Here is a 13,344-nt window from a genome sequence, read left to right as displayed (position 1 = left end):
GGAGCCGGGCAGCGCCTCAGGTAGCGACCCGCGCCCGGGCCTTCCCTCGGCACCGGCACCGCGCCTCGGCCCGGGGCCGCCCCCTTGCCTCCCTGTCCCTCCTCCCCCCCGTGTCCCCCGGTGTCCCCTCGCACCACCTCCGCGCTCCCCAGCCGTCCCCTTGCACCCTCTTCCCCGTTACCCCCCCGGGACTCGCCCCTTCCTCATGCCCCCCCGTCCCACGGGCTGTGCAGGCCCCTTCCTCCTCCCTCCAGCCCCTTCCTCCTCCCTCCAGCCCCTTCTCCTTGCCAGCCGCCCCTCTTGCGCCTGGAGGTGCCCCCCTGCAGCCCTTCTCCTCCCTCCCATGCTGGTGGGGGTCGGGGGGGGGTCGGTTGCTGCATGTCACGAGTGGCTTGGTGTGGGGCCATGTGTATTTCCACGCGAGGTATCCCTGTGCATGGCTAGCCGGGGTGCCCTGGTCCTTTGGGATGAGGTGGACCCTCTTCTGCGGTCCCGGGTTTAAGAGGATGGCGTGGAGGAGAACGAAGGCATGAGGGGGGTCTTCTGCGGGCTTGGGGGTACGGACGGAGCCTCTGGAGGAGCAGAGGGTTTGGGATGAGAGCGAACGACCCGGCTGCGAAATGGGGAGAGGTGAGCTGTGGTCTGGAGACTGGGCCAAGGAGGGCTGCGTAGGTTTCAGGAGGATTTAGGTTTGGGTCTTGGGAGGTAGGGAGACTGGAGGGGAGGATGGGGTTGCTGGTCTTAGGAGGCATGTGCTCTTGCTCGCAGGGAAGCGTATCATGCTATTAGAGTGTTTGGTTCGACTAGTTACGGCTCTGAACTGGCAAACAGCCGTCGGAAAGGTGCATGTGGAAAGTGCTGAGCAAGAGACAGGAGTCTTCAGAGTCTCAGTGTCTGCGTGAAAGGGATGCCACTAAAATATTCAACAGCGAGGAGTCGTGGGAAGCGCCAAGGGAGTGTTCAGGGATCTCACAATGTTTTTTTTCTTGTTTGTTCAGTTCTGACCATAATAACTGTTCAGGATGGGCGACAGCACTTCAACCTAACCCCCTTGCAGATTACACAGACGTGGCTGGAGGGAGCACCAGAGGGAGAGAAATAAAGAAGAAAGAGGGGGAAAAGGGAACGTGTTTTCTACAAGTTTTGGTTTTGGTTTTTTTTTTACTGAGGGAATTGATGAGGTGGGAGTGGGAGGGCAGAGACACTAGAGGACAAGGCCCCTAGTGACCAGATTAGATGAAGCGGAGAGGGATCTGTTGCTAAATTATTGATCAAAGCCCGTAAGGTCAGTGGGGAGTAAATCCATAATAAGTCTAGCAAAAGAAATAGAATGGCTTGAGCAAGATGCCGTGTTGGAACAGGGAGTGTGTGGTGTTATTACTGTTAGGGGTGATGGGTATGTGCAGAAGGCAAGTGGCAGCCGGCTTGTTTTGTGCCTGAGCTCCTTCAGCTTGCTCAAAAGGAAGCATTTCTCTTCTGGGGGAATTTGCAGGGTTAGGATGTGGTGGAGAATTCTTCAGGGGCCAAAGCTAAGGCCTGGGGTTGCAGTGGAAGGTGATTTAGGTTCTGTTTTGATGTAAAAAATGAAATGGGACCCCTTGGTCAGCTCGCCACTGGCTCTTCCCCCTCTCTTCTCACTGCTCTGCACCGCGAGGGAGCCTGAGGGCAGCTGTGCAATGTGGTTTTGCATGAAGATGCAACTCTGTGATTCATTGTTTAATTTAGAGCAACTGTTGAGGCAGATTCTGGCATGGCAGAGCGAGAGGTTTCCAATAGCCTTTTCATTTTATTTACTGCTCCAGTGCCAGGCTGGTTATCCATATGGCTTTGTTCTCTCACGCCTCAGATGGAGAGATCATTAGCTGTTCTTGCCAAATAAAACATGGCATCCTCTCGTGTTATCTGCTGCTGAATCCCCTGCCCTAGAATGGATCTGGAGTCCTTTAAGTTTGCATCAAAGATAGCAATATTTCTCACTACTAGTGCGTGCAACTCCTGCCTGCTTGATACTTGCACTTGCTGGCTGTTGTTATATAGCAGAGTTTTTGTGTTCTCTGGCATTTGTTACTTTTCATAGTCCAAAGCAGAACAGCTGTTTTGTTCACTTACTTTTAAGGCTGCTGGTTCTCTGACCCTGAAGGACCTTGCATTCAGTGAAGGTATCTTCACATTCCTAAGCAGCAGATGCATGTAATTCCTTGTATCCTCACAGCCCTCAGCCATTCAGTATTACTGTTGTGTTTTATCTGCAGTACAGTAGCTCTGATAAACCCAAATACTGTGTAGGATCCCAAAGGCAAAAGGTATCTTATTTTTAGGGTTTTTTAGCTGTAGACTGTATATTTTTTCAGAAATTACAGGAGTGGTCTGTGCAGAGTTATTTTCTATAGTCATATAAATGCAGGTAGTTAATTTAAAAAAAAAAAGTGCACCTGCCTTCCTTGTGATATTTGAAGGGAACTTCAGTCACACCTCCACTCCGCCCTGCTTTTTAATCTCTGGGGTTTAATTTGTTTAATTGTATTCTCCTTGTCAGGTGGAAGATGGGACCGTTTCCCTTGTGTTTTAGGTGACTCTGACACCTGGTTACCATGAAGTCCCAAGAGAGATAGATAGAGGGACAGTAGTGGGAATTTCTTCCTGCTCCTCCAAAAAAATCCAACAATTGCCTAATGGTAAGAGAGGTGTTATTTTTAATTAGCCATATATTGTACAGTGTCCATTAACTGAGGAACACATTGAAGAGTTTGAGATCCAAACCCACTGGGCCACGTGTAGGGGGATCAAGGAGGATACAGGCTGTAAATGCTGCGTGTTTGGAGAGGGTGGGAGGAGTTGGTTTGAAAATATGATTGTCCTCTGTTTTGTGTCCTCTCCCCAGGGATTGCCTCTTACGCTGACGTCATGGGGAGCTGCTGCAGTTGTCTGTGCAGAGACAGCATCCCAGACAACCATCCCACCAAATTTAAGGTAAGTATTGCACCTTCATCCCCACCAGAGAGTCTGTGACAGCACCAACTACCAGCAAAGCCCAGCATAGCTTGGACTCTGGGCATGAAAGGAAAAAAACCCGCTGCTCTTGCAGAGAAGTCTTTCACTTGATAAGATTTGCAAATATGTTACTGTTTTGGTTTGTTAGGTTTTTTTCCTTTCCTTAAGCAACCTCTGCTGCAAATATGTTTGTATTTGCAGTAAGTAGAAATTGCCTCTGCACTGAGATTCAGCCTGAGCAAGGAAATGGGGAACTGGAGAGAAACCTTTTATTGCTCAGGGCTGTGTTCCAGTGTCTGTGCTGAGACACATCAGCTGAACTGCCAAGCACACAGTCTCTAGGGCTGCTGGCTTGGCGCCTTCTGCCAGCAATGAATTCATACTCTCAGCTGAGAAAAAGGCATCTCAGTAAATGAAGGGGGAATCCATGGGAATTACAGTATCTTCATGGGTGGGCTTTTTTTTCAATACCAATGCACTGAGTTTCCTGATGTGAGCTCTGTGGTCTCTGCAGGTAACGAACGTGGATGATGAAGGTAACGAGCTGGGATCTGGGATTATGGAGCTGACACAGACAGAGCTCATCTTGCACACTCACAAGCGAGATGCTGTCAGGTGGCCCTACCTCTGCTTGCGCCGATATGGCTATGACTCCAACCTCTTCTCCTTCGAGAGCGGTCGTCGCTGCCAGACAGGGCAGGGTGAGTGTGGAGGTTCCTGGAGGAGGAAACACTGAGGTTTCTGTTCCCAGGCAGCTGGAGTGAGGTGATGCTTGTGTCTTCCCAAATTCCTGCATCTAATGAATCAACAGGTTCTTTTGCAGCCTCTGTTCCCCCAGAATACTGGAGTGTGCATGCACATACAGTTAATGCTCCTGATTAAAACACTAACAAGGACAACATCATGGCTCAGGACCTGGGCATAAATCTAATGGTCTCGTTTTGCTAGTGCATCAGTGCTCATGAGGTAATGGATGAAGCAGGCTTGAACATTGGATGGGGGGTATTTAATGTCAGAGAGAATGTTAGTTACACTGTCAGCTCTGTGCTGTGGTACCAAACGATGCAGAGCTCTGGCAGGAGGGTTGCTGGACTTCGTTCCTTAGGAGCTATAAAGTACTTTTTGCAAGACTGAAGCTTTGTTAAGCGTCTTTTAACTCTGGGGATAAAGCAAAAGGGCATCACCTGCACCTTTTTGCAGGTCCCTCTTAAGGTTCGCTTATTCCACAGAGCTGCCAAATGCATGTCAGTAGCAATAGTTGTTTGAGCACATTTTGTTTTTCTCGGTACATTCTCTCTGCCTTGGTTAGTGCTAGTTCTACTTATTTGCATTTGGTGTCTGGCAGCCCTTTGTAACGTAGAGGGAAAGGAGTTTTACGTTTTACTGATTTTATGCATGGGGATGCTGTGCATAGAGAAGGGAAGTGAGTCACTCAGGAGTACATGCCAAGTCATCAGCAGCGCTGGGAATGGGCTCCAGCTTTACAATGGTGCCTGTTAGTTCCTTTACCAGTCTGTCTCCCTTGCTTTTAAAGAGCTGAACATTTTCTTGGCATCTGCATCCCCAGGAAAAAAAAGTTTGTTTCCTCATTCTATTAATGTGTTTGTAAACTCCTTCTTATCCAAAAGGACTCCGCATGACTGTTCAGTGTCTGTGTAAAGCACTGCGCAAATCTGTAGTGCCGTATGCTCCTTTTTAATATTTATGTAAGTGGGGTTTTCCTCTCCTGGAGTCATGTGCTTATCAGTTGCCAGAGATGGGAATTGCTTGTCTTTGGTTTCTGTTTTGCCTTTTTCAGGATGCAGATCAGTGATTAAAATTCTGCCCTGTGTGCATTTTGGTTTTGTTTAGGTCCAGGTAGTGGTGATAAAGCAGAGCCATTTGCTCTTCATATATTACAAAATTTTTATCAGACACATACTTACTCATCAGTCTTAAAGCAGACAGAAATGACAGGGATGGCGTTGTGTTTTGATGAGTTTTCTCCCTTCCCTTGTAGGATTTCATTCTGCTTAGTTAATTTTATTTGGAGGACTCCTTAATGATGCTGCTTCCCACCTTATATAAGGCAGATATAGCTATTTTTGTGGCCAGAATTTTTAAAACCTTATTCTTTGGGGTAGCAGCTGTTGTTGCCATGCCGTTCTCGTTGCTATGGCTTTTGTGCGTCTATGTGCGTGCCAGCTTGGGATTGGTTAGCTCTGCACGCACCGGCTCTAGTTTGGGCTGCTCGTTTGGGGAGACACAGTTTAATTCCATACATTTTTGAAATATGACATTCTTGTCCCTCCCTCATGTGCACACTCCACAGGGCCCAGTTCAGCTTCCAGTAGTCACTGGATAGACTTTCCCCGGTAATGAGAACTGGACTGGGTGCCAAATGAGTTAAAATAGAAGATTAGAGATTAAATGAGACTGGTAAACCTGTCCCTTTCACACCTCTGCTCGTGTGGGATTGATCTTCCTAAGATAACCGAGGTGCTCACTATTTTTCTTGTAATAAGGCACCATTTGGTCAGACGGCAGTCATGGCATTGTATTTCTGTTGATGCAATAATCCACCGAGTTGTTGGTTGTTTTCCTCTGGCTGTGGCTTGCAGGGGTTGATTGTGTTAAACACAGCAAAAGAAATCAGAATTGCCTGTTCATTTAGAGCCAAGAATTACATATACTCTTGTTAAAGCAGGATTGCTTTCTTGCTTTTCTGACCCTCCTCTTTGTTACTGTGCAGGGATTTTTGCCTTCAAGTGTTCCAGAGCAGAGGAGATCTTTAATCTGCTTCAGGACCTGATGCAGTGTAACAGTATCAACGTAGTGGAAGAGCCTGTTGTCATCACCAGGAACAGTCACCCCACAGAGCGGGAGCTCTCCCGGACCCCCCAGGCACCCAACAGTAAGGCTCTTTCAGTGTCTGGGGAGAAGAGGGGGGAACACAGAGACGTGGGTGATACCTGCAGTCACTCGTGTGAAACTGCCCTTTGCAGCCCATGGATATCTCCCATGCATTGCCTCGCTGCTGACCTGTATCTTTATGTCCATGTGTGCTCCATGGAGCATGTTTATTTTAAGGCCCTACTTGTCTGCGATGTGGTATTTTGTTTCCAAGGAAACAGCAACAAAAAGCCCTTCAAATAGTCAACCGAGTTGTCACCCTTTGGTTGGTTTTCACCAGGACCGCTGCCAAGTGGCCTTTTTTAAGTAGCACCTACAAGGATCAGGTGGTTTCTAGAGGAAACCACATCTGGAAGAATTCGTATTTGCTCAATTCCTGTCTCTATTAGGAGTCACTTCAATAGATTTAAACAAGAGGGCCTAGCCCTTGTATTTATACTAGGTACTTCATCATAAGGATCTTCCCCAGACAGGCCGATTTTGACTTACAGGGTGCAGTTAAAGGGGCCAGCTCATTGTGAAAGTGAAATCAACTCTATTTTATACCAAACCAATGCTCTAATGCTTATCTGTCTTGATTCTCTCCCAGGTCTGGGGTACACTGTCCCAGGATTTCCCAATGGATTTCACAGCTTCCCTGGAGAAACCCTATCATACTCCGCAGTCCGCCACCCCTCTGTGAGCAGCCTGAGGCATTCCTCTGTGGGTGAAGACTCTACTCATGCCCTTATTGGGCCTGATGATCAGGTAAACCTGGATGTCCTAAAGTCTACTGTTTGCAAGCAACGAATAAGGAGCTTGTTTTGCTCACAGTCCTGTACAATTCTCAGTTTCTCTTACTCCAGCAAAGCTCAGGGGATCCTCGTAACTTGTCATCCTTTTTTTCTCTTTTGCTTCATTTTGCTCTTGTAGACTTCTGCTCTCTGACACTTCACTAGAATAGATGCTCTTTCAAGGCTGACTGAGTTGGCTTCCTTGATCCACGAATATTTGCATGGCAATTACTTGACAGCAGTACTTAGCTTGTAAGCCCAAGTCACATTGCCTTATCTGTCAGCTATTGCTGCAACCCCTAAACTGATGTGCAGATGCATACCCAAGTTCAGACTCCTTTTGATGTTCAGCTCTTTGTTCTCAGTTTTAGAATTTAAGATTTTTCCCTACAAAATCCAGCTTGTCTCAACCATTACCAGAGAAGCCTAGGTAGGTGTGAGTGCTGCAATAACGCCAGTGTAACCCACTCAAGGAAATATTTTGCAAGTGGCTTTGCTTTTTGTTCTGTGCCATATGCATTGAGCATGAAGCAGATGATGTGTATCTTCTGCAGGTGGACTCCTTTTTGTCTCTTCTTCAGCCCACAAATCCAGAAATGGCTTTTGTGTTTTGCTTCCCAAAATCTTTCCAACTTCTGAAATTCTTCCATCTTCTCCTGCTTCATCAGCCACTGAAAACTTTTCCATTCCTGTTGGTTTCTCAGCTGCTGACAGCTGCTTTGTTCTTGTCTCTTCTCTTCTCTTCTCCTTTCACTGTCCCTCTGCTTCTCTCCTTGCAGTCCCACACCTACGTCAACACGGCCAAAGGTGATCAGGAGCTGAGGGGCCGACATTGTATGCACTCCTTGCCTGAAGTCCACCCTCCTTTCCCCCATAGGAACCGCAGCTGCTCCCTCGAAGACCGCAATCCCCAGGTCTTTCTGCAGCCGGGGGAGGTTAAGTTTGTGTTAGGTCCCACGTCCAACTACAGACGCGTCTGTCGGCACCACCGGGAGTGCAGGACGCACTTCTGCCCCCCCGCCAACAACAACAACAACGAGTGTGAGGAGGAGTGCACTTCACCCCAGTGCGTCTACGAGAACGTCAACGGCTTGCTGCCCCCCAGCACCACCTCCTCTCTCTGCCGAGGCGGGCGCTTGAAATTCACCCGGGAGGACACGGGCTTACCTGGCTGCTCCCATCGCAGAACGGCGTTGCTGCACTATGAGAACTTGCCGTCGCTGCCCCCGGTGTGGGAGTGCCAGCCGCTCCGGCGGGGCGAGGAGGATGTGGGTGCCGGGGACATGCTGACGCCTTCCCCCAATGGCTACTCTGAGGCTGGTGAAGAAGATCCCCTGCAGAACTACATGAACTCAGAGAACACCGCACTGCATGGGGACAGCGGCCAACGGCGCAGCGGCTTCCTGCCAAAGGCTCGTCGCAGCTGTGTGCCCAGCGTCTTCAGCTTCGACTTCCCCCGGCCCTGTCCAGAGCAGCCGCGGCAACTCAACTACATCCAGGTGGAGCTGGAGGCTGAGCCACGCAAGGGACATCAGAACCCACCGGTGCCCCATGTCCCACCTCCTGCCACCCACGAAGCCCGCCGGACGGACTCCTACGCGGTCATTGACCTAAAAAAGACAGCGGCCATGTCCAGTTTGCAAAGGGCCCTGCCGAGAGATGATGGGACTTCGCGGAAAACTCGACATAACAGCACTGACCTGCCTCTGTAAGGGGGAACGCCAAGTGCAAGCACTGTGTCATGGCTTTGGTACCTGCCCTTCAGTGTATTGCCCGGTGTGACTTCCATTCGCCATTGCCTTCTGCTTCCCTGTTTACCCCGTTACCTGGTGTCATGGGATGGCTCCTACAGCTGATGTTAAGGCTAGTCTGTCTGTCCGTCTTCCCCTCTCCGTCTCTCCCATGTAATTTGTTTTTAAAGCCTTATGGGATATTTGATGACACTGTTTGAAGGTTAAATTTCTGGCAAGAGGGGCAGAAGGTGCCAGCAATGGTACCGGCACTGTGAGGATACAGCCTCGAATTGGGTTAGCTCTACTGATTGCCTAGCAGCTCCACAAGCAGTGCCAACAGCCTGGCTGCAGAGGCAGGGCAGTAGCATGGTGGAGGCGTGTTTCCAAAAGCACGTTGCTTTAGGAGCTCCACTGCAAATCCAGCCTGTTTCCCGAGGATTTCATGCCTTGCGACTCCAGGCAAGCTCTGCAGCTGGGCCATTCCAAAGTCGGTTTTGCCTTGGGGTTTCGCTGATCCCTGATGACTTGGGAACTCATGCTGCGGTCTTTTCCCCCTCAGCTCGCTCCTTTCTCCTATTTTTTTGAAGCTTGTAGAAGCCTTTTATACTTCTGTCCCTTTCTCAGATTCGATTTAAATTGGGCAGCTCTAGAAATTAATAGAGGAGGACAGACAGCCATGGGCACAGACACTGTGATCACATAAAACTGATTTCCGGAGGAGACCCTGCTTTAAAAGGGGAGGGGAAGACCGCAATTATGAGAGAGATTTGAGACGTGGTATAGAAAACTCCAATTGTGCCATACCCTGTTTTGTTTTTTAAGGGTTCTTTTTGGTGGCCGTTCAGAAGTGTTGTTGATTTATTTATTTGTTTACTTTATTTATTAAATGTTCTTTTGCATCCCAGTGGTAATTGCCAAAACCAGTGCCAGTATGAAACGTACTCGCTGTGGCTCACTCCTTCTGTCTGGGGAACAGATCTCAGAAGAGGTTGGTGGCTTTGCTGAGCTGCAGTTGGGGAAAAGAGCAGCTGTGAATCAAAAATTTTTTAACTGGGACTGACTGTCACAGGGTGGGTGGGAAATGGTACGGGAGACGTGGGAGTGTGAGCAGAGCTGCCAGGCAGCTGAGCTTGGAGTTGTATCAAAGTCGCTGCCTACACCCACATGCCTGGCTGGGTCCATGAGAAATATTTGATCGGTGTTTTGAGTGAATGTGCAGTTTGTTTCCTTCAACTACGGACTTGGAAGGGCTAAATTTTGGCTCTCGGGTAAATTTGTGGCCTTTGATGTGGATTTTTCTCTTCATACCAGGGCTGAGTCTAAGCTGAGCTGTCGGGTCTCTGTGTGAGGTCCTGTGTAGGGTCTGTGCTCCTCTCCCATCGCCGGATGTTCCACCACCCCTCTCCGCATGGTGACACACTGCAGCTTAATCCCTCCCTGGATTACTCTTTGCCTTTATAAGCTGTTTCCATGAGATAGAAGTGCCCTGGGTTACTCTGGAGTCCCACCTTTCTGCTGTGTGTATTCTTCATCTTCCTCCCTGGGATAGGAGTTGAGAGATCCAGTGCTCTGCGAGGTGTCCTGCTGCCAGCAGAAACATTGCCAAACCTTACTGTGTTCTCCTTGTCTGTAACGTTTTCCAATATGGAAGTCAGTGAGCCTCCGGTGTGAAAGAGGAGAGAACCTGATCACCCAGCTGCAGCCTGCTTTTGAGGTCCAGAAACTTGATTTCCAGATTTTTGAAGTTCAACCTTTTTGGTTTTGGTGCTGTAATGTCATACTGAAATGTGACCCTTTTGGGAGCAAGGGCATGTGTTATGCAGTTCAGAAAAAGTGATAAAAGTATGAGTAATGCCATGCCTGTGTCGGCAGAACATGGATTTCTTGGCTTGCCATTGCACTGTAAATTCAAAGTGCACCACATGCTTAAATTAACTGTTTTTCCTTTTTTTTTTTTTTTTTGGCAATCCTTGTGCTTGTCTTCCATTCTTTTCTCCACCCCAACCCTTGTGTGATCTATAACTGAAAGGAAACCCAAGTAATATATTTTTATATGTGTACCAAATGACTTTATTTGAAGGGAAAAAAAAAAAAGACAAGTAATGTATCCCCCTAAATCTAGCTTTCATTTAGGGAAGTGAGAGAAGAAATTGTTTATATATATATATTAAAAAAAAGTTAACTGTGTTAAGCTTTAAATAAACTATTTAAATAAAGAGTTTCTAAGCTGTAAGTGTCACCCTCTGGGACAGCACTAGCAGCTCCCACATGGCAGCACAGGGCAGTGCTCTGGGAGCCTCTGTATGAATCTGCCTTTCCACCACCTGAGCTGAGAAATGCAAAATATTTATTCCCCTCTTCCCTCCAGAAAGGGAAAAAAGGATGAAATGTTTTACATTTACATGAAGGAAGAGGTGAGGGCCTTTTCCCACCCTCACGGGAGTTTGCAGGTTGGTTAAATGCAAGGGAAGATGCTGTTGGGTGGCATATTGTGTCTTGGGAGAAAGCAGGTGAGGCCTGGGACTGCTTCTTGGGTGCTCCCAATGGCCACTGGCCTGACTGCCTGTCTCCGATGGGTGGGATGAGGCTGGCGTGAGGGTCTGTAGATACTGTGAGCTTCAGGGATCAGGGAAAGCACACCGGTGCTGGTGGTTCCTCAGAAAGGGTGGGCTCCCAGCGAGCCTTGGCTGCAGTCCCGTTTAGGTGGCTCTAAATGAGCTTTGCTTTGGGAAAGCTGGCTTTCACCTTTTGAACTGCTGGCTTTCACGTCCTCCAGACAAACTGGGTTGTCCAACTTGTGCCTCCCTTTCCACTTTGGCGAATCTGATGCTCCCCTACCTCCCAAGGACACTGAAAGCAGCAGTGACAAGGAGACTGCTGTGCCACAGCTGTGTGCTTGCATAGCAAATACATTATTGCTGTTCCCCGACAGCATCCCTTAACCCGTTTATAGTGGAAGATGATGCATCTATTCAAAGAAGCAGCATTTCCTTGACCTTAAAGATGAGAAAACATAGAGCTGATGCTGGCTGCATCTGCTGCTTTCAGTGCACGGCGATCTGGTGGGTGCCTTGCTGCACCGTCCTCTGCTTTATGTCCTGTTGTGTCCTCCCTGGTGGCTGCGGGTCGGGGAGCAGCACTGCTGGCTCAGCAGGCTTCGCTCGGGTGGCATCGCAAGCTCCCCAGAAAGCTTTGGGAATGAAAAGCCGGTCACAGCTCGTTGTTTGCAGAGGGTTTGTTTAATGTTCAAGCGATGAAATGGGAAATGCCGTGCAGGCAACCAGGAAACTAGTTGTCATTTATGGCTTTCAGGGTGCACATCAGGTTCATGTCCCAGTGATTTTCTTGGTTTTTTTGCTTTTCCAGAAAGCTTCCCAAGAGCAATGTCCGCATTAAGCAGCCAGAACCCTTTGAGAACTTCTTTATATTCAATTTTTCGGGTGGTGTGAAAGTGCAAGGAGAGACCAGAGTCGTGTTTGAATGCTGAGGTGGCAGTTCTTGGGGCAGCGGGAGCAGAAATGTCACCATTTCGGCTTTCTCCCTGTGTTACAGCCCGAGCGGTGCTCGCCAGTGTCGCAGCTTCCTCTAGTGGCCACGCTTGAAATGGTTTCGGAGGAGAAACCAGTATTGGGTTGAAAGGCGAGGAGGACATCCGAGTTGGTGTTTTCTCATTCCTTTAGTTCTTTGATTTGGGTGATGGGCAGGAGGGATCCCTTCTGATAGCTCTCTGGAGTCTTTCCTTGGTACTGTTTTCTTTTGGTTGAAAATTTTATTTATGCGGTATGTTGTATTTTTACGGCACCTTGTAAAGATGGATCTTACAGATCTTGCTTTTTTCCAATGGATGCATACTAATATACACGTGCATGCTTACTTGGATGGGAAACTAAACCAGGGATACGGAATCACTCCTCCTATCCCTTCAACCGTGGAATATCCCCCAAAGCAAAGACCACCTCCATTGAGCAGGATACCTCACCCTTTGTGGCTGCATCCATAAATCTGGTTTTGGGTTAAGAAGGATTCATCCAGGGTTCTGTGCATCCAACTGATGCCACACAGATGACCAGGAGGAAACAAATGAGCACGTGTACATCTGAAACCTGCCCTGGAGTTAGTCCCTGAAGCTGAGTTGAAGCTGTGAGATCTCTTGCTCTCCCAAGCTTGCTTCTGCAAGGCAGGTGGTTTGCCTCCACGTTTTGTCTGTGAATTGGTAACTTGGACAAAGGAGCTGTGTTCAGTCAACTATTGCATTTGCTGAGACTTTGTTTGGTTCTGAAAAAAAGGTTTAGGCAGCAAAATGAAGCTGGCCTGGGTAATGGCTAGGACCTGGCAGCATGAGCTCAGCTGTTGGTTTACGTACTTGGCTGCGGAGCGGGTTTGTGTAGCCCCCACTGGGGACTGTATCGCATCTTCGCTGGTCTCCTTCCTCTGCTCGTGCGATTGAAGTTCAAGGGATGACTTGGTAAGCAGCCATGTGCTATGCAGAGAGAATTTGACTGTCTTAACCTTTTAAAGTGGTTCTTGTTTGAGTTTTGAGTTAATCAATCAGACTTCTTCCCCTGATATTTCTTCCCTGGTGAATGCATAAATAGATCTTTAACCCTTCCCTTTCCCAAGAACCTGTTGGTAGGAATATAGCTTCTCCTGGCACTTAGTTGTCTTTTAACGTGGGAGGGTTATTTGATTTTTTTTTTTTTTCTTTTAAACCATTTTATGTGCCTGCTTTTCCCTCAGGGAGGGAGGTTGGAATATCTGTGACCTGTACCTGCCTTGCAGGGAGAGGATGGCAGAGAGGCTGGATTGTGAGGGTTAAAGGATCAATATTTCTGTAAAGACACTCGTATGTGTTAGTTACTACTGAAGTATTGTTGTTTTTATTACCTAAGCCATGCTATGCACTGGGAGAAAAAACAAACCAGAGCTTGGTATTACAGCTGTCTGTTCTCTCGGCC

General features: G+C 48.2%; 1 protein-coding gene across 1 annotated transcript; it reads left to right on the top strand.

Moving 5' to 3' along the window:
• Positions 1 to 2: 2 nt before the first annotated feature.
• On the top strand, positions 3 to 9,303 carry FRS3 (fibroblast growth factor receptor substrate 3). The gene is made up of 7 exons (XM_010584714.1): positions 3 to 20; positions 2,537 to 2,675; positions 2,882 to 2,970; positions 3,506 to 3,692; positions 5,723 to 5,884; positions 6,473 to 6,630; positions 7,436 to 9,303. Exons 3-7 carry the CDS (start codon positions 2,905 to 2,907, stop codon positions 8,366 to 8,368), a joined length of 1,506 nt encoding a protein of 501 aa, XP_010583016.1. The 5' UTR covers positions 3 to 20; positions 2,537 to 2,675; positions 2,882 to 2,904; the 3' UTR covers positions 8,369 to 9,303.
• The last annotated feature ends 4,041 nt before the right edge of the window (positions 9,304 to 13,344 follow it).

This window comes from Haliaeetus leucocephalus, unplaced genomic scaffold (assembly GCF_000737465.1).
Source record: "Haliaeetus leucocephalus isolate CR32 unplaced genomic scaffold, Haliaeetus_leucocephalus-4.0 Scaffold1000, whole genome shotgun sequence".
Taxonomy (NCBI): Eukaryota; Metazoa; Chordata; class Aves; order Accipitriformes; family Accipitridae; genus Haliaeetus; species Haliaeetus leucocephalus.
This window is presented reverse-complemented; position numbering and strand designations above follow the sequence as displayed.

What these genes read in the sequence shown, in the direction of transcription:
- FRS3 (XM_010584714.1), top strand. Translation starts at nt 2,905, where the DNA reads ATGGGGAGCTGCTGCAGTTGTCTGTGCAGAGACAGCATCCCAGACAAC. An exon ending in GACCCCCCAGGCACCCAACA is followed by an intron (nt 5,885 to 6,472) that starts GTAAGGCTCTTT and finishes ATTCTCTCCCAG; the next exon opens with GTCTGGGGTACACTGTCCCA. An exon ending in TTATTGGGCCTGATGATCAG is followed by an intron (nt 6,631 to 7,435) that starts GTAAACCTGGAT and finishes CTCTCCTTGCAG; the next exon opens with TCCCACACCTACGTCAACAC.